This window comes from Chelonoidis abingdonii, chromosome 1 (assembly GCF_003597395.2).
Source record: "Chelonoidis abingdonii isolate Lonesome George chromosome 1, CheloAbing_2.0, whole genome shotgun sequence".
NCBI classification, from domain to species: Eukaryota; Metazoa; Chordata; order Testudines; family Testudinidae; genus Chelonoidis; species Chelonoidis abingdonii.
In genome coordinates this window covers 347,444,818-347,468,841 of record NC_133769.1, presented here as the reverse complement: position 1 = coordinate 347,468,841, position 24,024 = coordinate 347,444,818, and the positions used below count along the sequence as shown (strand labels likewise).

The following is a 24,024-nucleotide window of genomic DNA, read 5'->3' as shown; positions in this document are numbered from 1 at the left end:
CTTGGTGTCAAGTCTTTCCTTCAGTGAATGTCCCCTATTCATCTCAATGGATTGCTAACTCTGAAACCCAAGGGTGACAATCAAAATCCCAACATTGTTTGTTATTTTACTACATGTAATTTTAGTAGAAACATCCATCTAATGTGTTTATCTCGAATCCCAAACTGCCTCACATATCTTCCAAGGTTCCAAAAGCCTCAACAGTCTCCCACCCAGGTGCCAAGACTCCAAGCTCCCCTATCAAACAACCTATGCCGTTAAAAACTGAAAGGGTGGAGATGGCATAAAATAAATTGAATTTAAGATTAAAATAAAATATACAGTTGATATTCTATGTATTCCATATTCACTTTGAAAGCTTACATTCAAATTTATGTTGCAGAGAAGACAAAATGGCTTTTTCTAGAACTTGCCTGTTTTAACAGGAATAGTTTCTAATCTAATACATCCTCAACTGAATTTTTGGTGGTTTCTTGTACTGCGAGGTCATTTTTAGCACAATATGGCACCTGTAAGTGGAAACAGTAATACACCATATGAGATCTGACACAGTCATATTTTTCTGCCTCTTTTCCCTCTCATTAATCATTGACAGATATCTGGAAGGATTTGCCATTTTCTGATAAGCAAGAACATGTTAGCCAAAACACATTGCTGTTTACAGAGCACTGGAAACATCCCCACACTGCTAAGCTGAGAGTCATCCCCAGAAGACACTTTTATTGTAAACCTGTCAAATTGTCTTATGCTGCAGTAGCAACAACAATGTAAGCAGATGCACTGCAACAAAAGATGTAGTAGTGCTAAACACCATCATGAGTCTCTAGAAAGTCATACAAGCAGGAAGCTTTAGGAGAATAATTTCTCTTCTGCACATATACTACTACCTTGCATTTCCCCTTGTGATCATGACATATAAAAGGTTGAGATATTAGTCGTCCCAGTTACAGGGCTGGCTGCACTTCTGTATCCTTCCGATTTCTCTGAGTGCACCCCCATGATGTTAGCCTGATTCCTTTACCTATCCTGGGGAGGAATTCCACAATTCTCCCACTCTTAGACCAGACCGTGGAGCTACAGTACCCTGTGTCTCAACCATGCTTAGGCAGCAGGGCTGATGCACACGATCTAATGAATAAATATCATTTCTTTACCATAAAAAAGTGCCAGTTCTTAGTGATACTAGTATGATGGATTTGGAGCTGTTCTGTAATTATTGAATAAATTAATATTATATGTTGACCTGAACAATGGGATGTTTGCTATATGAATATATTGGTTTAATTTACTGGGGGACTGTTGGGAAAAACAAGCAGGAAGGAAAAAGAATGGGTAAAGATAAACTACTCTTCAGCAAACATTTAAGAACTGTTAAGAGACCATGTGAGGACAAGAACAGGCTATAGTGTTCCCATATATACCACCCAGGATTACAAAAATAAACACACATATATTCTCTAAGTATAACCTTTGTTTAAAAAGAATTACAGTTCAAAATGCTTAAATGCACTCCAACTAACACTAAAAAGATTATTACATTTCCATTACAAAAATTCTACACATTTAAAAAAAATCAAATGTTAAAAATCTGGAAATGAACAATTAAGGGCCCTCCTACTTCCCACTAGGCATATAAACCTTCATGTAATACCACCCCATCTGATTTACACCAGAGAACCAATATTAACTTTGTCCCCTTGTTTGTTCTGTTAAGGAAATATTCTGCTGAATATATATTATTCATTATATATATATATATATATATTAAACGTCTAGCAAATACTTAAAATGAATATACTTTCAGGAAATATTGTTATATAGCAGTTCTATATATTCTCATAGTATAACATGTTGGCAGAGTGAATATTTTTATGAATGGAATTTAAATTCAAGTCTCACTTCTTCCACTAACTGCTGTTAATATTTCTGTGCACTTCACAACCGTTATTATTGAGAAAGGCTTTACACATCTCTCCCTATGATGCAGACAACTATCATTCCCCTCATTTTACAGAGAAGAGAACTTCTGCCAGAGCAGGGAATAAAACCCACATTGCTAATATGGCAGACCCAGCTCTTTGTCCTGTCCCTGTCTGATCTGTGGGAGAGACATTCCTCTTCCCCTCATCCACCACAGGGCCTGACTCTAGCTTTCTACTGCCTTTTGTTTATACATAGGCTCCAATGACTCTAGTTCACTTGTTCCCTGGCTAATTTAATATGGGGTATGTGTATTCCTCACAAGTTCTTTATTACTCTATATCTTTGTAATTCCTCCCCTCACCCCAGTCACTTCAAATACTATAAGGCAGTGGTTCTCAAAGCTGGTCCACCGTTTGTTCAGGGAAAGCCCCTAGCAGGCCGGGCCAGTTTGTTTACCTGCCACATCCGCAGGCTCAGCCAATCACTGCTCCCGGTGGCCAATGGGGGCTCCAGGCCAATGGGGGCTGAGGTGTGGGCTGAGGGATGTGCTGGCCACCCTTCCTGCAGCCCCCATTGGCTGTGGCGAACTGTGGCCAGTGGGAGCTGCGATCGGCAGAACCTGTGGATGTGGCAGGTAAACAAACTGGCCTGGCCTGCCAGGGGCTTTCCTTGAACAAGTGGCAGACCGGCTTTGAGAACCACTGCTGTAAGGCATCTCTTCTAAGTAAGGACAACAAAACAAAACAAATTTTGTGGTTTTAGCCCAGCTATTCTGGAGAGAGGAGCAAAAATAAACAAAAACATTTCTGAAAAGTCAATAACAAGGATATTTTTAGACACCATAGCTGAGTTTTTCAAAGGCATGTAGGAGATTTAGAATCACAACTCCAACTGATTTCAATGGGAATTGTGCTTCTTAGTTCCCTAGGCAGCTTTGAAAACCTCAGCTTATAATTTTAATACTACTTTTCTATTCCCCCCCTGAAAAAAAATTCCCTGAAAAACTCTATTGAAGTAGGAAATGTGGTAGTGAAATTTCAGAATGATTAGTTACTCTAGAAAAAAGTTCATGTATGCGTGTTGAAAATTGGGCTTGAAAAGTTAGCTTCAACTGCTCCATAATAAATAACAAAACCAAGAGACAACTAATTAAATCATTAAAGTTTGCTGGCATTTAGATTTGTGAAGTTATTCCCAGGACATGAATTTAAATCCTTCTGAATATAAGTGTTTTTAAAGGAGTCCTAAAGCAGAAGAATATAAAAATCCAGAGTTTGAGCCATGACCATTGTATTTCAAACACTTCAGATATGTGATAAAAATAAACAGCTTGACTTGATCAGTTCAAACTAATTTTGTTGCATTAAGTAAATATGCCAAAGAGGGTGCAACTAAGAAGGTAGCATGAGGCATTTCAAAGACATTTTAAAAAAAGAATACTGATGAAACTAAATTTTAAAAATAGAAAAATTAAATGAACTCGAATTTTCAAAGTGGAAACAATTTTTAGTGAACTACATGGAATCTGCAAAAGAAAATAAGCTGCCCCACGAGGTACTGTTAGTAAACACTGAGAGGGGGAGCAAACTTTTTGGAAATTTTGCATTTCATTTTGTTATTAGCTAGTCTTTAAAAATTGACTTTTTTGTAAAGACATGGTTAGGAAGGACGGTGTGAGTTTGAGAGGATGGGGCAGGCAATGATAGGGTTGGGATGGGCAGGGGAGGGGATGGGACAAAGTGTGAGGGGATGGGGCATGGAATGACAGGCTTGGTATGGGAATGGGAGGGGACTGACTGTGAGGGTTCGGGCAGGCAATAACAGGGTTGGGATGGGGAAGGGAGGGAGCAGAGTGTGAGGGTTCGTCAGGGCTGGCCCACAACATTTTGGCACCTGAGGTGGGGAGCTCAAATGAGGCCCCCATGCCCCTTGCTTGGGCCAAAACTTTGAAAGGTCTCAATTCTGCCTTTTTCCTGTTCTACTCCTCTCATGGTACTGCTCTGCTACCTACCTCAATAAAGGAGAACTAACAACTTAAAATGCCTTGTTCAAAAATTTTAAGTAACACTTAACTTTCAAATGCCTGAACAGCAAATGTAAGTTTTCTTGTCTGAATAGTAAACATTTTATATGTTTGAATAATCAAAGTGGTGCTTCCATGCCTTCTTGGTTGCTTTCTGATGGTCTACAGGCTGGGCCAGCTCATGCTCTATTGAGACGGTTGCAAAGTTGACCAGCCTCTCTTGTGTCATTGTGGAATGTAGATGTGTTTTTATTAACTGGCCACTGTTACAGAAAGTGTTAGAAGTATGCACAGAGCAACAAAAGCATTTGGAAAGAGGGTGGTCATCTTATTTGTGCACATATATTCTAGAACAGCCTTTGGAGTTGATCCTGCTGAAATGTATCTTGAAAGGGCTTTCAGTTTATCACCTAAATCACTTGCATCAATATCGTGCATGTCATCATGTGACAACACTGTCTCTAGTGCCCTTCATTGCTGGTGTAGCTCTTCTTCAGGTATAGTGAGGCGTTTTGGAATATCATACAACATCCAAATATACTGCTGTGTTCCTTGAGCTGCATGAAACGTTCTTCAGCTGACTGTATTGCACAATCTAGCACCTGGTTAAAGAATTCAACTCCTGCCTGCCCATCTCTTGCATCCTCCTTCCTCCAGCACAGCACTCCACCATCTCCGTGCATCTAGAGCAGAGAGAATACATATGCACCAGCAGCTGACACAATTTTCTACACTCTGGGCCCTAGTGGCACCCCCTCACAGTCGCCTCAATTCGCCTCATCGTTTGGGGCATGCAATAACAGGCTTGGGAGAGGGCTGAATATAAGAGTTTGGGGCAGGCAGTGACAGGGTTGGGGCGGTGAAGTAACAGTACTGAGTGTGAGGGGCAGGGCATGGTAGGCCTTGGGCAGTGAGGTCAGGGGTTGGGAGACAGGGCACACTGTGATAGGTAGGGTCACCAGGTGTCCAGTTTTTTACCAGAACACCCGATCAAAAAGGGACCCTGCTGCCTCCAGTCAGCACCACCGACCGGGCCATTAAAATTTCGGTCTGCGGTGCTGCAGAGCTAAGGCCAGCTAGTCCCTACCTGTCCTGACTCTGCGCTGCGCCCCAGAAGTGGCCAGCAGGTCCAGTTCCTTGGCAGGGGGGCCACAGGGCTCCACACATTGTAACCTCTCCGAGCATCAGCTCTGCACTCCCATTGGCCAGGAACTGAGGCCAATGGGAGCTGTGAGGGCGACACCTGTGGCAAGAGCAGCGCACAGAGCCTTCTGCCATGCCTCCACTTAGGAGCCAGACCTGCTGGCCACAGTCCAGGCGCAGCGTGGTCTGCAGTGCCAGGACACACAGGATGCCTGCTTTAGACCCCCGCTGTGCCACTGACTGAGCGCCACCGAAGGTAAGCCCATGCCCCAACCCTGAGTCCCAAACCTAGCCCTGAGACCCCCAAACCCAGCGCCCCCTCCTGCACCCAAATCCCTCATCCCCGGCAGGGCCGGCTCTGGCTTTTTTGCCACCCCAAGCAAAAAAAAAAACAAAAGGTGCAGAGACTGGAATAGAAAAGGGGTAGGGAAACAAACCTGCTGCGGACTGGAGACAGGAGTGGGGACAAGGAAACAACATGCGTCGGACTTTGGAGCAGCAGATGGGCAGGAACAAACTCCCAGGCCGGAGCTAGAAGGAGTGGGGGAAACCAACCTGCGCCAGGAGAGCAGGGTGGGACCAAACTGTCCAGCCGTAGGCAGGGTTGGAAACAACCTCACCCGGCTGGAAAGCAAAGGGGTTGGGTGGAATTCCGGAAACTGACTGATGTTGAGTGACAGGGAATGGTGTGAAACAAACTGCCAGAACAGGCAGGAAGGGGGGCGGCGATGAAAAAAACCTGCTGCGGCCGGAACAGCAAAGGAAGGAAAACAAAAAACACAACCAAAAAAAAATACCTGCGGGGAAGCATGCGGATGAGGACCGAAGTCTGCAGACCCAGAGCGGATGCATTCAGCTGCGGGGGGGGGGGGGGGGGAGAGAGAAAGGGGCGGCCAGGGCTTTCTTAAGCGAGGCGCTCGCCATGCAGCCCCTCTTGCCGCGCCGCCTGCTGGGAGGGCTCCGCGCTGCTCCAGTGGGCGGGCTGCTGTGCTGGGCTTGCTGCAGACCTGGCACTGCTCCCAGCAGCTCCCCTCCTCTGCGCCGCCGCCCCCTACAGGGCGGCAGTAGCAGCAAACCAAAAAGAAAAAAACCTGTATGGGCAGCGGAAGCAGCGAAGCGCAAAAAAAAAAAGAAAAAGTATTGGACAGAATGCCACCCCTCGGAATCTGCCGCCCCAGGCACTAGCTTGCTCGGCTGGTGCCTGGAGCCGGCCCTGACCCCCGGCCCCACTCCAGAGCCCACACCCTCAGACGGAATCCTCACCCCCTCCCACACTCCAGTCCCCTGCTCAAGCCCAGACCCCCCTCCCACACCCTGAGCTCCTTTGCCCCACCCGCAGCTTGGAGCCCCCTCCTGGGCCCCTCATCCCCAACCCCACCCCAGAGCCCACACCCCTAGATGGAGCCCTCACCCCCCTGCACCCCAACCCCCTGCTTCAACCCACAACCCCTTCCTGAACCCTGAACTCCTCATCTCCATCCCCACCCTAGAGCCTGCACCCGCCCTCACCTGCCTCCCCCAAAACCCTCACACTCTGCCCCATTCGCTGCCCATCCCAACCTTGTTATTGCCTGCCCCCTCCCCTCCCCATCCCACCCCTGTCATTGCCTGCCCCGTCCCCTCACACTCTGCCCCTCTCCTCCCCATCCCACTTGTCATTGCCTTCCCCATCCCCTCACACTCTGCCCCTCTCCTCCCCATCCCACTTGTCATTGCCTTCCCCATCCCCTCACACTCTGCCCCTCTCCTCCTCATCTCACCTGTCATTGCCTGTCCTGTCCCCTCACACTCAGCCCTCTCCCCTCCCCATCCCACTTGTCATTACCTGCCCCATCCCCTCACACTCAGCCCATTCGCTGCCCCTTCCCCTCGCCGTCCCATCCCCACCCTGCTCTGTCCCCTCCACTCCCCTCACCGCCCCGTCCCCTCACTCTCTGACCCGCCTGCTGCAACTCCGCTGGTCTCAGACCCTGAGCCTGACCCTTTCCCCGGTCCCGCCCCAGCAACTTTCCTCAGCCAGGGCCTGCCCAGCCCCGCCCAGTCCGCTCCCGCCACAACGCGCCTCCTCCCGTTGGCCTTTCGCGTTCCCCTGGTAACGGGAGAAGCCGCTGGGCCTGTCCTGTAACCGCCGCGCGGTGCGGGAAGGCGGCAGCCGGGGCGGGACTGCGGGGCTGGGTGGCGGGTGCCGGGGATCTGGGACTGCGCTGCGGCCGGCGAACGCACGCTCGGAGGAGCCGAGCCTGTAACTGGCCCGTCCGCGCTGGGGCGCAAGGAGAGCGGCGGGCGATCGCGCGCTGCCTCGGAAGCTCAGCAGCAGCAGCAGCAGCAGCACTGGGGTCTGGAGGCGACTCCAACGCCAGCACCCACCCGGCGTGAGCGTCCCCGCAGCGGGCACTGCCACAGAGCCAGGTACCCACCGCCGTGCCAGTGCCAGCCTCACCCCGACTGGTTCCTGCCCCCACAGAGCTGGGTACCTGCCCCCGTGCCCGCCTCACCCCGAGGGGCCCTGCCTCACAGAGCTGGGTACCTGCCCCTGTGCCAGCCTCACTCCGAGGGGCCCCCTCCCACAGAGCTGAGTACCTGCCCCCGAGCCAGCCTCACCCCAGCTGGTCCCTGCGCCCACAGATCCGAGTCCCTACCCCTGTGCCAGTGTCAGCCTCACCCCGACCGGTCCCTGCCCCCACAGAGCTGGGTCCCTGCCCCCGTGCCAGTGTCAGCCTCACCCCGACTGGTCTCTTCCCCCACAGAGCCGGGTACCGTCCTCCGTGCCAGTGTCAGCCTCACCCCAACTGGTCCCTGCCCCCACAGAGCCTAATCTGTCCCTGTGCCAGTGCCAGCCTCACCCCAACAGAGCCGGGTACCGGCCCCCGTGCCAGTGCCAGCCTCACCTCGACTGGTTCCTGCCCCACAGATCCGAGTACCTACCCCGTGCCACTGCCAGCCTCACCCTGAGAGGTCCCTGCCCCCACACAGCCGGGTACCTGCCTCGGTGCCAGCCTCACCCTGACAGGTCCCTGCCCCCACAGAGCCAGGTACAAACCCCCATGTCAGTGCCAATGACACCCTGATAGGTCCCTGCCGCCACAGAGCTGGGTACCTGGCCCTGTGCCAGTGCCAGCCACACCCCGACTTGTCCCTGCGCCCACAGACCCGGGTACCGGCTTACGTGCCAGTGTCAGCGACACCCCGACTGGTCCCTGCCCCCACAGAGCCAGGTATCTGTCCCCATGCCAGTGTCAGCAACACCCTGACTGGTCTCTGCCCCCACAGAGCCTAGGCTGTCCCTGTGCCAGCCTCACCCCAACAGAGCCAGGTACCGGCCCCTGTGCCAGTGCCAGCCTCACCCCGACTTGTCCCTGCCCCCACAGAGCTGGGTACCTACCCCTGTGCCACTACCAGCCTCACCCCGACTGGTTCTTGCCCCCACAGAGCTGGGTACCAGCCCCCGTGCCCGTGTCAGCCTCACCCCAACTGGTCCCTGCCCCCACAGAGCCTAGGCTGTCCCTGTGCCAGTGCCAGCCTCACCCCGACAGGTCCCTGCCTCCACAGAACCGGGTACCAGCCCCCGTGCCAGTGCCAGCCTCACCCTGACTGGTCCCTGCTCCCACAGAGCCAGGTACTCACCCCCATGCCAGTGCCAGCCTCACGCTGACTGGTCCCTGGCCCCACAGAGCAAGGTACCTGCCCCCGTGCCAGTGTCAGCGACACCCCGACTGGTTCCTGCCCTCACAGAGCCAGGTACCAGCCCCCGTGCCAGTGCCAGCCTCACCCCAACTGGTCCCTGCCCCCACAGAGCCAAGGCTGCCCCCCACTGGTGCCAGCCTCACCCTGACTTGTGTCTGCTCCCAAAGAGCCAGGGCTGCCCTCCTGCATGCCAGTGTCAGCCTGTCCCCACAGAGCCGGGTACCTACCCGTGTGCCACTGCCAGCCTCACCCCAACTGGTCCCTGCCTCCACAGAGCTGGGTACCGGCCCCCGTGCCAGTGCCAGCCTCACCCTGACTGGTCTCTGCCCCCACAGAGCCAGGTACCCACCCCCGTGCCAGTGGCAGCCTCACCCCGACTGGTCCCTGACCCCACAGAGCCAGGTACCTGCCTCCATGCCAGTGTCAGCGACACCCCGACTGGTCTCTGCCCCCACAGAGCCAGGTACCAGCCCCCATGCCAGTGCCAGCCTCACCCCGACTGGTCCCTGCCTCGACAGAGCCAGGACTGCCCCACCACCACCAGTGCCAGCCTCACCCTGACTTGAGTCTGCCCCCAAAGAGCCAGGGCTGCACTCCCCCGTGCCAGTGTCAGCCTCACCCCAATTGGTCCCTGCCCCCACAGAGCCTAGGCTGTCCCTGTGCCAGTGTCAGCCTCACTCTGACTGATGCCTGCCTTTGCAGTGCTGGGGCTGCCCTCCCAACCTTGTTCAAATGTCAGCCTCACTCTGATTGGTCCCACCCCCCACAGAGCCAGGGATGCCACCATGCCAGTGTCAGCCTCACTCTGCCCCCCATGCCAGTGCTAGCTTCACTCTGTTTCCTGTTCCCACAGAGCTAGGCCTGCCCCCTCCCCATGCCAATATCAGCCTCACTCTGACTAGTACCTGGTCCCACAGAGTCAGTGATGCTCTACATTGGCTGCTCTGCACCCCAGTGGCACATTCACTCCAACTGGACCTGCTCTACACCTTGTTTTCACTCCTTCTTTGATCCACCTTTATCATGGTGCTGGGTCAACTCCACACGCAAGTGTTACTTTTGCTGTGTCTCGTCCTTGACTCCACAAAGATGGGGCTATTCCAAACCCTATTGTCATGCTGCTGCCACCACCATGAATCCAGGGCTTCTCTGAATTCAGATTTTGGACCCACTCCAAGTGCCTGAGTGTCCTGTGAATCCAGGTATGCTCTGAACTAGTGCTGTCAATTAATCACAGTTAACTCACACGATTAACTAAAAAAAATTAATTGCGATTAAAATAATTAATCATGATTAATCCGTTTTAATCACACTGTTAAACAATAGAATACCAGTTTAAATGTATTAAATATTTGCACTTAAAAATTATAAAAGAAATAGTATTTTTCAATTCACCTTATACAAATGCTGTAGTGAAATCTCTTTATCATGAAAGTGCAACTTACAAACGTAGATATTTTTGGTTACATAACTATAATCAAAAACAAAACAATGTAAAACTTTAGAGCCTACAAGTCCACTCAGTCCTACTTCTTGTTCAGCCAATCGCTAAGACAAACGAATTTGTTTACAATTTTCAGGAAATAATGCTATCCGCTTCTTATTTATGATGTCACCTGAAAGTGAGAACAGACGTTCCCATGGCACTTTTGTAGCCAGCATTGCAAGGTATTTACATGCCAGATATGCTACCCATTCATATGCTCATTCACACTTCAGCCACTATTCCAGAGGACATACTTCCATGCTGATGATGCTCATTAAAAAAATAGTCTATTAATTAAATTTGTGACTGAACTCCCTGAGTGAGAATAGTATGTGTTCTGCTCTGTATTTTACCCGCATTCTGCTATGTATTTCATGTTATAGCAGTCTCGGATGATGACCTAGCAAGTTGTTCATTTTAAGACTTTCACGGCAGATTTGACAAAATGCAAAAAAGGTACTAATGTGAGATTTCTAAAGATAGGTCTAGCATTCAACTCAGGGTTTAAGAACCTGAAGTGCCTTCCAAAATCTGAGAAGGACAAGGTATGGAGCATGCTTTCAGAAGTCTTAAAAGATCAACACTCCAATGCAGAAACTACAGAATCCAAACTACCAAAAAAGAAAATCAACCTTCTGCTGGTGGCAGTCTGACTCAGATGATGAAAATGAACATGTGTCGGTCTGCACTGCTTTGAATTGTTAGTGGGCAGAACCTATCATCAGCATGGAATCATATCCTCTGAAATGGTAGTTGAAGCATGAAAGAACATACGAATCTTTAGTGCATCTGGCATATAAATATCTTGCTGGCTACAATAGTGCGATGCCTGTTCCAACTTTCAGGTGACAATGTAAACAAGAAGCAGGCAGCATTGTCTCCTGCACATGTAAACAAACTTGCTTGTCTGAGCAATTGACTGAAGAAGAAGTAGGACTGAGTGGACTTGTAGGGTCTAAAGTTTTACATTGTTTTATTTCTGAATGCAGTTTTTTTTGTGCATAATTCTACATTTGTAAGTTCAACTTTCATGATAAAGAGATTGCACTACAGTACTTATATTAAGTGAATTTTATTTTTACAGTGCAAATATTTATTTAAAAAAATAAAGTGAGCAATGTACACTTTGTATTCTATGTTGAAATTGAAATCAGTATATTTGAAAATGTGGAAGACATCCAAAATATTTAAATAAAATGTATTCTATTATTGTTTAACAGCGCAATTAATCGTGCGATTAATCACAATTAATATTTTTTATTGCTTGACAGCCCTTCTCTGAACCCTAGTGTCAGGACTTTTGCAATTCAGTGCTGTAGAGCTAGGACTGCGGCAAGCCCAAATTTCACGCTCACTCCAGCTATTGCCACCACAGGACTGGAGTTTCTCTAAACCCCAGGTTTGTTGCTTCTCTCTAGCCTGTGCTGCCACCACACAGCTGGAGTTGATCCAAACCCAACTGACATACCATCTCTACCATGGAGCGGGGGCTGCTCTATCCCTAGAGTTACCTCAGAGCCACCACCCAACAGAGCCAAGGCTCCTCTAAACCCCAGTGTTGCATCAACTCCAACGGCTGCTGTCACAGAGTTGGGGTTACTCCAGATCCCAGTGCCATACTCACTATGAGATATTCCACAGAGCTACTCCACAATTCAGTGTGCGTGGGGTATTTCCAGCTGAAAAGTTACAAAATTAAAGAAAAGTTGAAACACTCCACATGTAGTGAATGTCTGTATAAGTATACACATAAAAGTCTAAGTTATTTTATTTCATTGTTTGCTTTTGACAGTTTAAAAGAACAATATAGAGGGGGAAATGGAGCAGAAATTGCAAGTATTGCAGGAAGAATTTGTGGTTGGGTAAGCACTGACTTCTGTTTTGGGGGTTGGAGCCCTTATGGAATTGAATTTTTGTTGTTTTTTTAAAAGATGTAGAACATGGGGTAGTAAAGTTTTAAGATAATTCTTCTCCCATGCCCTTTATTGCTTTTTCTGTGTATATTATGGACAAGTAGTAGTCACTATTAGGTAGGGCAGTAGAGTTCACTCCATGGTTTTAATAATCTGATGCCTTGTCAGTCATTTATTTAAATTTTTAAAACTATTTTAATTTATGTGGACAAAAGAAAGATATATGCGTTATTTTTGGAAGCCCTAAGAATTTTCTTTAAATTGTTTTTAAAAGAACAGTTAAAGTTGGTAAGCCACAGTAGTATAGATACCGATCACATCATTTACGAAACCCAAGCTCTAAAGAGCAAAGAAATGAAAAGTTAAAGATATAATTAATCTTAGGTTGCCTACATAGTAAATGTAAACACATTATTTTGATCCAGTATTAAGAAATGCACTTTTTATCACAACAGAACAGTCTTAACTCTGACACAAAATAACTACAATTATTTCAACTGTAATCTCAATACACAACCTTTCTAAAGAAGAAATATAAACATGGGTCAGATTGTGAACTTCTTTCTTAGTTTCTGACACAAATACCATTTAAATCAATGGGACTTATTGCAAAGCACTGTACTACTTAACATAAGGGTGGTAGAATCTGGCCCTATATATGTACACATTAATGAGACATTTATCAGCTTCAGATACAAGTCCATATACATATAGCCAGACTATGGCCCATCCTGCTCGCTGCTAGAAGGGAGCAGGGGGGTCATAAGGGATCCTTTTGCTCTTTTCCACTAGTGCCACATACCTCTGCTTTTTGCATGCAAGGGAAGCAGGCTTTGCAGAACCACTCTGTCCCTTCCCTCACCCACGTGGGTGGAACCTTGATTCCACACATGGTGTAGTTAAGTTGACACATCAGGGAAAATATACTACCAGTACAGAGACCTGGATAGTTTATTCCCTTCCCTGAGCAGCAGAAAAACTAAGAGAAAGATTGTGACTTACTGTGGTTTTCCAGGAGCAGCACAACAAAGCACCACCCTTTATTATGGGTTAGGCAACAAATTGATGATTTGGCCCATAATTTATAAATAAAAAATGTTATATGTTTTCCTATAAAGCAACATATACAGCATTGTTAATCTCAGGTAATTATAACTGTTTTATAAAAATATTCTGTTTATAAATATAATTGATAATACTTTAAAAGTAAAAGTTTTCCTTAAAATTATACAAAAATCAATATAACACATTAAAATACCATGGGTCAGAATAAAGATTGTGTTGTACTGAAAAAGGTGTTTGTTTACACTTATTAAGAATAACTTATTTATATTTTGTATAGAATACGTTAAAAATGTATTATGTTACATATATGGTTTAATATGTCTTGAATTATTTTTCTTTGCTTATAAGTGCCTGGATTTTGTAAATGATCTGATAGGTAAGTATGGTGATGTCACACAACAACCTTAACTGTTTTTCTTAAATAAAATTTATTTTTTTTAGACTATATTTTAAAATTAATTGGAAGGATTCTTTAAAGATCAAATTTGCTCTCCTCACTAATAAATCTGACAAATTTTTTACTTTATTTTATCAACTGGTGGTTTAATGGCTTTGGTTGAGATTTCAGACATTTTTGCAGTAATTCACTTCACATAAAAAGCAGTTTTGACTTAAAAGTTGGAAGTTTGCAAATTTTGTAGCTATATTATAAATTAATTCCTTTGGCGATAAAAAAGAATCCATCAGCCAAAATATTGCTGTCTTAAAAAGCAGATACTGCTCTTTCTTAAGGATTTTAATATGCATAGTTATTGACACTAGCACAGTGTACTAGGGAAAAAAGAATATTCCCTGAACATTAGCAAGACAAACTGTATAAGGGTTAGCAAAATAATGAAGATTATTTTACTGCTACAAACACTCAAAATACACAGATTATCTATCCATGTATGTGTATGGATGATGGAAGGAATGTAACTGTTAAGTAACTGACCTAATGCGATTAGGTTTTGGAGAATTTGATTTTTTTTAAATTTTGACAGATAATACTGATGTTTATTTTTAAACGTTTTGATTTGTATCTATTTAAATTTTCACAGTTGTACAAAATTATGCATTTTAAGCCTTTTTTAATCAATTTAGATTTTCAAATTATGGGAAATTGTAGAGGAACCTGACAGTAATTGTTTTATGATGGTGGACTTTGAGATTCAAAAAGTTAAACCTAAACTGTTAAAAGTTAATCCATTGAAACATGAATTGTTAACATCAAATGTCAAAATATACAGTGTAAATATCCTTAAATCAGAACTCTAATAAATTTTCAAGGAACATTTTTCTTACTTTGTCTATCTGGAAATTTAGATTATCATAGATGGAAATATTTTTTCATCAGTTTGTGTATGTATGGTGAAATCAATGTTTACTGATATTTTCACATAAAAATCTAATCCATCCAAGTCTAAATTTAATAGAACTTATTAGTAGCAGATCCTGATGGACTATTGCAGGGATCGGCAACCTTTGGCAAACAGTCCGTCAGGGAAATCCGCTGGCGGGCTGGAACAGTTTGTTTACCTGCAGTGTCCACAGGTTTGACAAATCGCAGCTCCCATTGGCCATGGGTCACAGTTCCAGGCCAGTGAGAGCTGTGGGAAGCAGTGGCCAGCACATTCGTTGGCCCAGGCTGCTTCCTGCAGCCCCCATTGGCCTGGAACGGCGAACCATGGCCAGCAAGAGCTGCGATCGACCAAACCTGCGGACGCTGCAGGTAAACAAACCGTCCCGGCCCACCAGCAGATTTTCCTGACAGGCCACGTGCCAAAAGTTGCTGATCCCTGGACTGTTGTATTAATAATCAGATTACATTATTCCTTTTTTAAAAGCTATAATAAAGGAAAAATACATTAACATTCTAGTATTTGATTTAAATATCTAAAGACAAGTGAACTTATGATTTAAGATGAAACTGTCCTTAACCTATGTTGTTGTGCATAGGCTTTGGTTCACATTTACATACATAATATCGTAGGTAATGATCCAGATGTCTGCAAAATCTAAGTATAATGAGGAGAGAGGGCAAAAAGGAAAGAATGGTTTTCCGGACACAGCATTTTTACAAAGTTTTAGGCTCTAATTTCCATTTCTAAATTAAAATTTTAACTATTATAAAGAATAAGGACAAACAGGTTCTTGTTATGTCTATTAGGAAACATTAGGAAAATTATACAAACTGTCTAGAAACCTGGATGAGAAGGAGAATGAACAGAATTGGTGATTGAAGAGGGGCATGACTAGTGGATAGAATCAACTATCATCGAATTAGAAGAGAGAGGTGTGGTCATTGGTAATAGGTTATTAATTATTATCATTGTATGTATTATCATAGTGCCTAGAATCCCCAGTCATAGAGCAAGTCCCCATTGTGCTAGGTGCTGTACAAACACAGATCAAAAAGATAATCCCTGCCCGAAAGAATTTATAGTCTAAGCATACGACAAGAGACCACAGATTGATACAGGCAGATGGGGGATACAAAGAAACAACGAGACATTATGGTCAGCATGGTAGGCTGTGGTCTCAGCACCTGAGCAGCCTGACTGTTGACAATGTTTTTGTAGACTCCATGGCAAAGGAGAGTTTGAAGGAGGATAATGAGTTGGTTTTGCAGATGTTTACTGGGAGCTTGTCCCTAGGATGAGGGTGCTTGTTTGAAAATTTAACAAGTGTATGATAGAGGCTGACATCATGGACCAATCTGAGGTTGGAGTTAACCTTTTAATACTGAATGAGAGATGATAGGTAAGGTAGGGATAGGTCTTAAAAGACTTGAAAGTGAAGACAAGAAGCTTGTTTTATATGCTAGAGAAGAGTGAAGTAGTGAAGGGATTCAAAAGAGAGGGTGATCTACTTAAAGTTTGCTAATCTAATTCTGACCCAGTTCAGTAGTAAACAAAAGTTGTTACAGTCTGAAAGATATTTTGTGGTTTATATGGAAAGCTGAATTGGTATTCATAGTGGAAAGTTGTCCACAGTACAAACCACTATCCAAAGCTGGCATTTTTGTTGGCAGATTTAGTACAGAAAGCTGATGAAAAATTACACAGAGTGTGGAAAGGTGGGATTTAAGCAGAATAAAGTAAACAACCTGCACACACACACACACACTATTTGCTTTTTCTGGTGCAGCCCCATCCTTCCATTCTGTCATCAAGTAAATTACATCAATTTACCAATGCGTAATTTACTGCACAATTTAAATGGGTTGTGCCCTGGTTACCTCACAGCCTCTCGCTATATGTGATGCCACAACATATGAGTTCAGCTGAGGTGCTGAATCTAAACAGCCCATAGCTGTATCGTACAGGGACTGTTGGTGCAGGAAGTTTTCAGTAAGGGGGCCTCAATTATAGGTTCATAGATTCAAGACAGAAAGGACAATAGTGATCATCTACTCTTTCCTCCTGTATAACACAGGCCATAGAACTTTCCCCAAATAATCCCAGAGCACATATTTTTGAAAAATATCCAGTCTCGATTTAAAATGTTTGTCAGTGATGGAGAATCCACCATGACTCTTGGTAAATTGTTCCAGTGGTTAATCATGCTCACTGTAAATGTACACCTTATTTTCAGTCTGAATTGGTTTAGCTTCAACTGCCAGCCATTGGATCCTGTTATACCTTTCTCTACTAAACTGAAGAGCCCATTAGTAAATATTTGTCCCCATGTAATTACTTATAAACTGTAATCAAGTCACCCCTTAACCTTCTCTTTGTTAAGCTAAATAGACTTAATCTGTCACTATAAACCAGGTTTTCTAATCATTTAATCATTTGTCTCTTTTCTGAACCCTCTCCAATTTCTCTACATCCTTCTTGAATTGTGGTCACAGTACTCCCAGCAGCAGTTGCAGCAGTGCCAATTACAGAGGTAAAATAACCTCTATATTCCTGCTCGAGATTCCCCTGTTTATTCATCAAGGGAGTGAGAGCATGTTGGCCACAGTATCACACTGAGAGCTCATGTTCAGCTGATAATCCACCATAAGCCCCAAATCTTTTTCAGTCACTGCTTCCCAGAATATAGCCCCCCATCAAGTATGTAATGGCTTACATTCCTTGATCCTAGATGTGAACATAACACACATTGTTTGCTTGCACTCAGTTTACCATGTAATCCAGATTGCTCTGAATCAGTGACCTGTCCTCTTCATTATTTACTATTCCCCCACTTTTGTGTCATCTACAAACTTTATCAGTGATGATTTTATGTTTTCTTCCAGGTCATTAATACAAATGATAGGGCCAAGAACCAATCTTTGAGGCACCCACTAGAAGCACACTCTTTCCATGATGATTTGCTGTTTATAGTTACATTTTGAGACCTATCAGTTAGCCAGATTTTAATCCATTTAATATGTGCCATGTTAATTATATATAATTCTAGATTTTAATCAAAATTTTATGTGTGCAGTCAAATGCATTACAGAAATCTGAGTATATTACATTAACACTATTACTTCTATCAACCAAACATGTAATCTCATAAAAAATAATTTAGTTTGACATGATCTATTTGCCATAAACCAACATTGATTAATTATGTTACCCTTCTTTAATTATTTATTAATTGAATCCTTTATCTGCTACTCCATTATTTTGCATAGGACCAATGTCAGACTGACAGGCCAATAATTACCTAGGTCAACCTCTTTATCCTATTTAAATGTTGGCACAACATTAGTTTTCTTCCAGTCTATTGGAATTTACCCAGTGTTCCAAGACTTATTGAAAATCAATAAAAACAGTCTAGCTTCTCAGCCAGCTCTTTTAAAACTCTTGGATGCATGTTATCTGGGCTTGCGGATTCAAAAATGTCTAACTTTAGCAGCTGTTGTTTAACATCCACCTGAGATACTAGTGGAACAGAGTGTTATCATCATCGTATGGTGAGACTATATTATCAGTCTTTACCCAAATACTGAACAGAAATATTTATTGAATACTTCTGCCTTTTCTGCATTATTATATGTAATTCTACCATTTACATCTGTAACCCTTCTGCCAGGGCAACAACAACAGCAGGGCAAATTGGCAACAACAAGGGCCAGGTTCTAGTCTAGTGGTTTCTCTTAACAACACAAAATAGAACTGGCTCAAGGTCCCACCAAGCAATCTGGGAAAACGAAATAACAGTGCTGGGTGCTTCTAAGGGGTAATACTTCCCCTCTCACAAGCATTAAGCCTGTTTACAACAAAATGAACTTTGATTAAAAGGGGAAAGGGGACCCAACATTAATTTGGCAAAAAAACACAACCATAATTCAAAAGCATGTGACGATAGGCAAACACCCACCTCACAGTATGTTGGGCATTGTTCTTTGCTTCAATTTCTCACTTTGTAGTGTGAAAGCCCAACAAACAAATGTCCCTTAACACCTTTCCCCCGCCCCTGTTGTATCCACTTACAGTTGCTGTCCTTGGTTAGTGGAGACCCAGAGTTCAGAGGTGCATTCACAGAGGTTCACCTCCCACCCCAGGGAGGGTGAAGGTATTGAGCAATGCCTCTGCTGCTGCAGCCACTGCTGCAACTGCCTCACAGTTGCTGCCGTTCCCTTTGCCATTGCTGCCCACGACTGCCGCTGTTCACTCTGCTGCCGCTGCCACTCTGCTACATGGTTCACTTTGCCACCTGCTTTTCTACCATAACATAACATTCTGAAGTTCCAACACATAATCCAGCTCTCAATGACTTCTGCAGATAGTGGGGAACCTCATTGCTAGTGCAATCTGTGCAGTCACTTTCAGTTCAACACTGTCCCACAGCAGGTCTAGGGTTCAGCACCCAGACCTGGTTATCAGTGACTTCAGCTCTAGTGATCACTGAACAAAACAGGGACTCTCAGCTGACTCTTATCAGCTACCTCTTTAAACTGTGGAGACAGGAGGCCCAAATGATGTCTAGAACTCCTTAGGCAGTACCCACAGCACCATATAAGAACACATAGGTGCCAACTTTTCCAGGTACTCATGCTCTCTGGCTCCGCCCTGACTCCACCCCTGCCCTGCCCCCATTCCAACACCTTCCCCAAAATCCGCACCCCAAATCTGCCCCCTCCCTGCCCCTATTGAACCCCTCCCCAAATCCCTGCCTCAGTCCCACCTTTTCCCCTGTGCATGCCACGTTCCCCCTCTTCCCTTCTCCCTGCCTGCACGTGCTGCCACAAAACAGCTGTTTTGCAGCGCAAGCGCTTGGAGCCATGGGGAAAAGTGGGCTTACGGTGCGCTCAGGGGAAGAGGCGAAGCAGAGGCGGAGGTGAGCTGAGGCAAAGGGGCAGGTTGGGGAGCTGCCGTTGGGTGCAGAGCACCCACCAAATTTTCCTCGTGGAAAAAAAAGTTTCAAAAAAAGTAAATAGATAATTCATTAATATTAGGGGTGAATTGCATATGTTGATGACAGACTACTGAAAAAGTCATTAATTATACGGATGTTTTACAAAAAAGGAAATAAAAGTGATAAGTTATTGGCTTTGAACTGTAAAGGCATTCAGTAGCAAAACAATGAGCAAAAGATAGTTGTTCATCCTAATGAAATGTGTCACTTTTGCTGCTTTTTATAAAGACATATATACTTCAGATACTCCAAGCTCTGAACGTATTCAAAATTATCTAGAAATACAGCAGGCTTGCTAAAGATGTATAAAATTGATAAAGAACCTTTAGAGAAAGAAGTAACAGAAGAAGAAAAAGTGATAAAACTCCAGGACCTAATTGATTTTCAGCTACATTTTTCAAGATATTTATATTGAGGGGTACCTTTAATTGTCGAGGAACTTCCACAATCTATGAAAGAAGCTACTATTGGTCTCCCTAAAGTTGGAAAAGACCTTATTGTTATGCATCTCTTATAGGCCATATCACTGCTGAATCGTGATACAAAGATTTTATCAAAAATACTAGCTAATCAATGTGCAGTCCTGGCCATGGAGGAGAATGAGAACAGCAGGAAAGTTAAACTATTATTTTACCTTATTGGGGAACAAGGCAGAGAAATCTGCACCACTTTGAAGCTCACCATTGCCTCCAGCCTCACTGCAATCCTAGGAGCCCTGGAGACCTGTTGCTGTCCACAGCAAAACGAAACTGTGGAGCAACACAGGTTTTTCACTAGAGACCAGTTTGAAGGGGTGTGGAGATAGACCCCTATGCTACTGTTTTACATATATATGGGGACTAGACAGACTTCCTTAGTCAGGACTGTGGCAGTTGGGATCACCACCTGTGGGAGCGGCTGCTCAGGGAAGATGATCCCATATTAGATGCTTAAATATGGGGCATGCACTGGAAGCCACAAACGACAGGATGAAAGCCCTAGGAGGCACTATACCCCAAGAAGTACATGAGATGAGACAACAGAAAAGGAGAGCAGGCGGCCAGACTATCATAGCCATAGTGAGATGCATTTACTTTGGGAGAAAGCATGAGCGGGTAAAGGAGCAGTGCGCTGAGCTAGGACAGTATTGCATATGGCAATTTGAGCCATTTTGTCAGTGTATGCAAGAGCAGAGGAAGGTCTCAAAGATTCAGTCAGACTTGTATAAGAGAGAAATGGACAGCTATGATGACATGAGTCTAAGAGCATATCAGGTTCAGGCTGCTGGGACACAAAGGAAACAAAGGACAACACCAACTTCTGTACATGCAACTTGGTTAATAGTGAAATGCCCTATGTGATTTCAGCTAGATGGTGCGGCTTCCTGCAGTGTGATTCCTCAATGTAAACTGGACTCAAAGACACTCATTACAAAGGGAAGGTGCAGTTTGCTAATGTACAGTGGGAGCATAATGTAGCCCAGGGATCGGCAATCTTTGGTGTGCAGCCCACCAGGATAAGCCCCGTAGTGGGCCGGGCTGATTTGTTCACTTGCCGCATCCACAGGTTCAGTTGATTGCGTCTCCCACTGGCCATGGTTTGCCGCTCCAGGCCAATGGGGCTGCGGGAAGTAGCGTGGGCCGAGGGATGTACTGACCGCTGCTTCCCGCTGCCCCCACTGGCCTGGAGCGGTGAACCATGGCCAGTGGGAGCCCGTGATCAGCTGAACCTGTGGACACGGCAGGTAAACAAATCAGCCCAGCCTACCAGGGTGCTTACCCTGGCGGGCCATGGACCAAAGGTTGCCGATCCCTGATGTAGCCTATAGGAATATATGACCTCATAGTAACTAACCTGAAAAATAACAGATGGTATCAACTGATGTTTGTGGTGGTGGTGGATGATAAGCTCTCCAGACCTCTCTTGGGGTATACAGCTATAGAAGCCATGGATCTGATCAGGATCTAGTGTCAGAATTTTATAGCTGCAGTGCAAGAAGCAAAAGGGGGCGTTCCATGGACAATCAAGACAATTTTAAAAGCATATGGGGATGCTTTCAAAGGCGACGAGTGCCTCAAAGGAAACTGCGACCGGAAGTAGACCCCCCCAGTGGAACCTGTATGCTTACCACAAAAGGAAAATTGCAGTGACACTGTACCATCCAGTACTGAAGGAGCTCAAAAGTCTACAGAGCAGAAGTATCATAGAACCTGTAGAAGCTCCTAGAACCTGGGTAAGCAGCATGGTGGTGGTAAAGAAGCCAACTGGCAAATTGCACATCTGCAGAGACCCAAAGCCAGTGAACCAGGCATTGAAAAGATGCCACTATCTATTGCCCACAATTGATAAAATTTTGCCAGAACTTTCCAAAGCCAGAATCGTTATGGTATATGATGTGAGAAATGGGTTTGGGCACATAAGCCTGGATAAAAAGTCCAACACGCTGACACCTTTGCAACACCATTTAATGCTACAGATGGCTGTGCATGCTGGTGGGCATAAGCCTAGCACCCAACACGTTCTAGATGGGACCTTGGAATGACTGCCTGGGTTAAAATAATTGCAGATGATATCCTCAGTATAGGTGAAAGGAGCAACGAAACAGGAGCTGAATAAGACCATGACAGAAAACTCCAGGCTTTTCTGCAGCAATACAAGGACAAGAATATAAAATTCAGCCAGAAAAATGCAACTCAGAGAGCGTGAGATGATATATTTTGGGACATCTGCTCACAGCAACGGAACTGAAAGCAAATTCTAACGAGATCAAAGCAGTCAGAGGCATGCCTATGCCAGTGAATATAAAAGGGGTTCAGCTCGTAGAAATGATACATTTTCTGTCCAGTTTTTCTCCCTTCCTGTCTGCAGCAGTGGAACCAATACATCAACTCACAAGGCAGGATGCTGAGTGTGCAGTTCCCAACAGCAAGCATTTAACATACTGAAATAAATTATAACAGATGCTAGAAGAGCCACTGACACTCCAGTACAATGCACTGGAGAAAGGTTTGGGTGTAGCTCTTTTACAGGAGTAGCCAGTCGCTTATGCCCACAGAGCCCTGTCAGAGACTGAACATGGGTATGCCCAAATAGAAAAAGAGTTTGTGGTTGTTGTATTTGGGGTTAAGTGATTCCATCAGCACACTTATGATCACTCATTAATAGTGCAATCAGACCACAAAATTCCTAGAGACAGTTATGGCAAAGTCCATTCTTAGTGCTCCAAAGAGATTGCAGTTCATGTTGATGCACCTCCAGCACTATCAGGTGGAGATCAGATGTTGTCCAGAACAATTACTGGTGTTAGCTGACACCCTGAGCAGGTCATATATTCCCAGCACCAGGGAGTTGGGGGAAGAGGAATCAGGAAATTAAATCCATTAACTTGCTGCACTATCTACTAGGTTAAGATGATGGAAATCAAAGACATTATGAAAAAAATCCAATTACAGGCAGTCAAGACAGCAATACTAGCAGGGTGGCCAGAAGACAAAAGCTAACTACTGGTAGGAGCAGAACCATATTTTCAAATTAAAGATGAGCTGAGTGTGCAGGATATAATTATATTTTGAGGAAGAGAGCTATTGTCCCCACCTTATTGCATTGGGATATCATAAAAAAAATATGCCTCACAGCTGGGCATGACAGCTGTCTTAGACAGGCTCAAGCGTATGTTTACTGGCCAGGAATGAATACATTTGATAGAAGGCTGTGACACCTGTTGTTTATGTGATTACCACTTGCAGAATGAAACTTACCACATGAGCTGCCCACCTGACCATAAGAAAAGCAGGAGTGGACTTATTTACCTTGTTTACAGTGGATTACTATTTGTATTTTTGGGCGGTTGATGCCCTGCCTGATACAAGAAGCAAGTCAGAGATCAGCTATACCCTTTTCATATCCACTGGTTCTGAAATGTCTCTGTCAAGGTGTCATAGCTTTCCTACTCAGATCTGAACCTTAGAATTCAGAAAATAAGATGCTAGCATGAAACCTCCAAGCTTAATTACCAGCTTAGATCTGATAGCGCTGCCACCAGCCAGATTCCAGTGTCTGGCGCACTCTGGTCTCCCCAAAACCTTCCCTGGGGGACCCCAAGACTCAGATGCCCTGAGTCTACAACAAAGGGAAATAACCCCCTCCCCTTGTCTCCTCTTTATTTCCTCCCAGGCTTCCCCTCCCTGGATGGCCCTGGACGATCACCCTATTTCAATTCCTTGAAATGCAAAACAGAGAGATCCAGTTTCTTTCACCCTCAGTCAGAGTCCCTGCAAAGGTAAGCTTTGCAACTCTGACACAAAGAGATTTCCCCCTCCCAGTCTTTCCCTGAGAGAGACCGTAACCCTGGCACAGAGATTCCTATCCCCCTGAGCCTCAACTAGAAAAGAAAATCCAACAAGTTTTAAAAAGAAAGCTTTATATAAAAAGAAAGAAAAAGACATAAAACTGGTCTCTGTATCAAGGTTGAC

At 45.1% G+C, this 24,024-nt stretch overlaps 1 protein-coding gene across 2 annotated transcripts in view; it reads left to right on the top strand.

Annotated features, from left to right (window-relative positions):
• Positions 1-7,416: 7,416 nt before the first annotated feature.
• The window catches only part of DEUP1 (deuterosome assembly protein 1), a 95,001-nt gene continuing 78,393 nt past the window's right edge, over positions 7,417-24,024 (top strand). For both annotated transcript variants that reach the window (XM_075061741.1, XM_075061740.1), the window contains exons 1-2: positions 7,417-7,498; positions 12,052-12,121. In XM_075061741.1, coding sequence (XP_074917842.1) covers positions 12,078-12,121 — 44 coding nt within the window. In that variant the 5' untranslated portion in view covers positions 7,417-7,498; positions 12,052-12,077. The remainder of the gene's footprint in view (positions 7,499-12,051; positions 12,122-24,024) is intronic.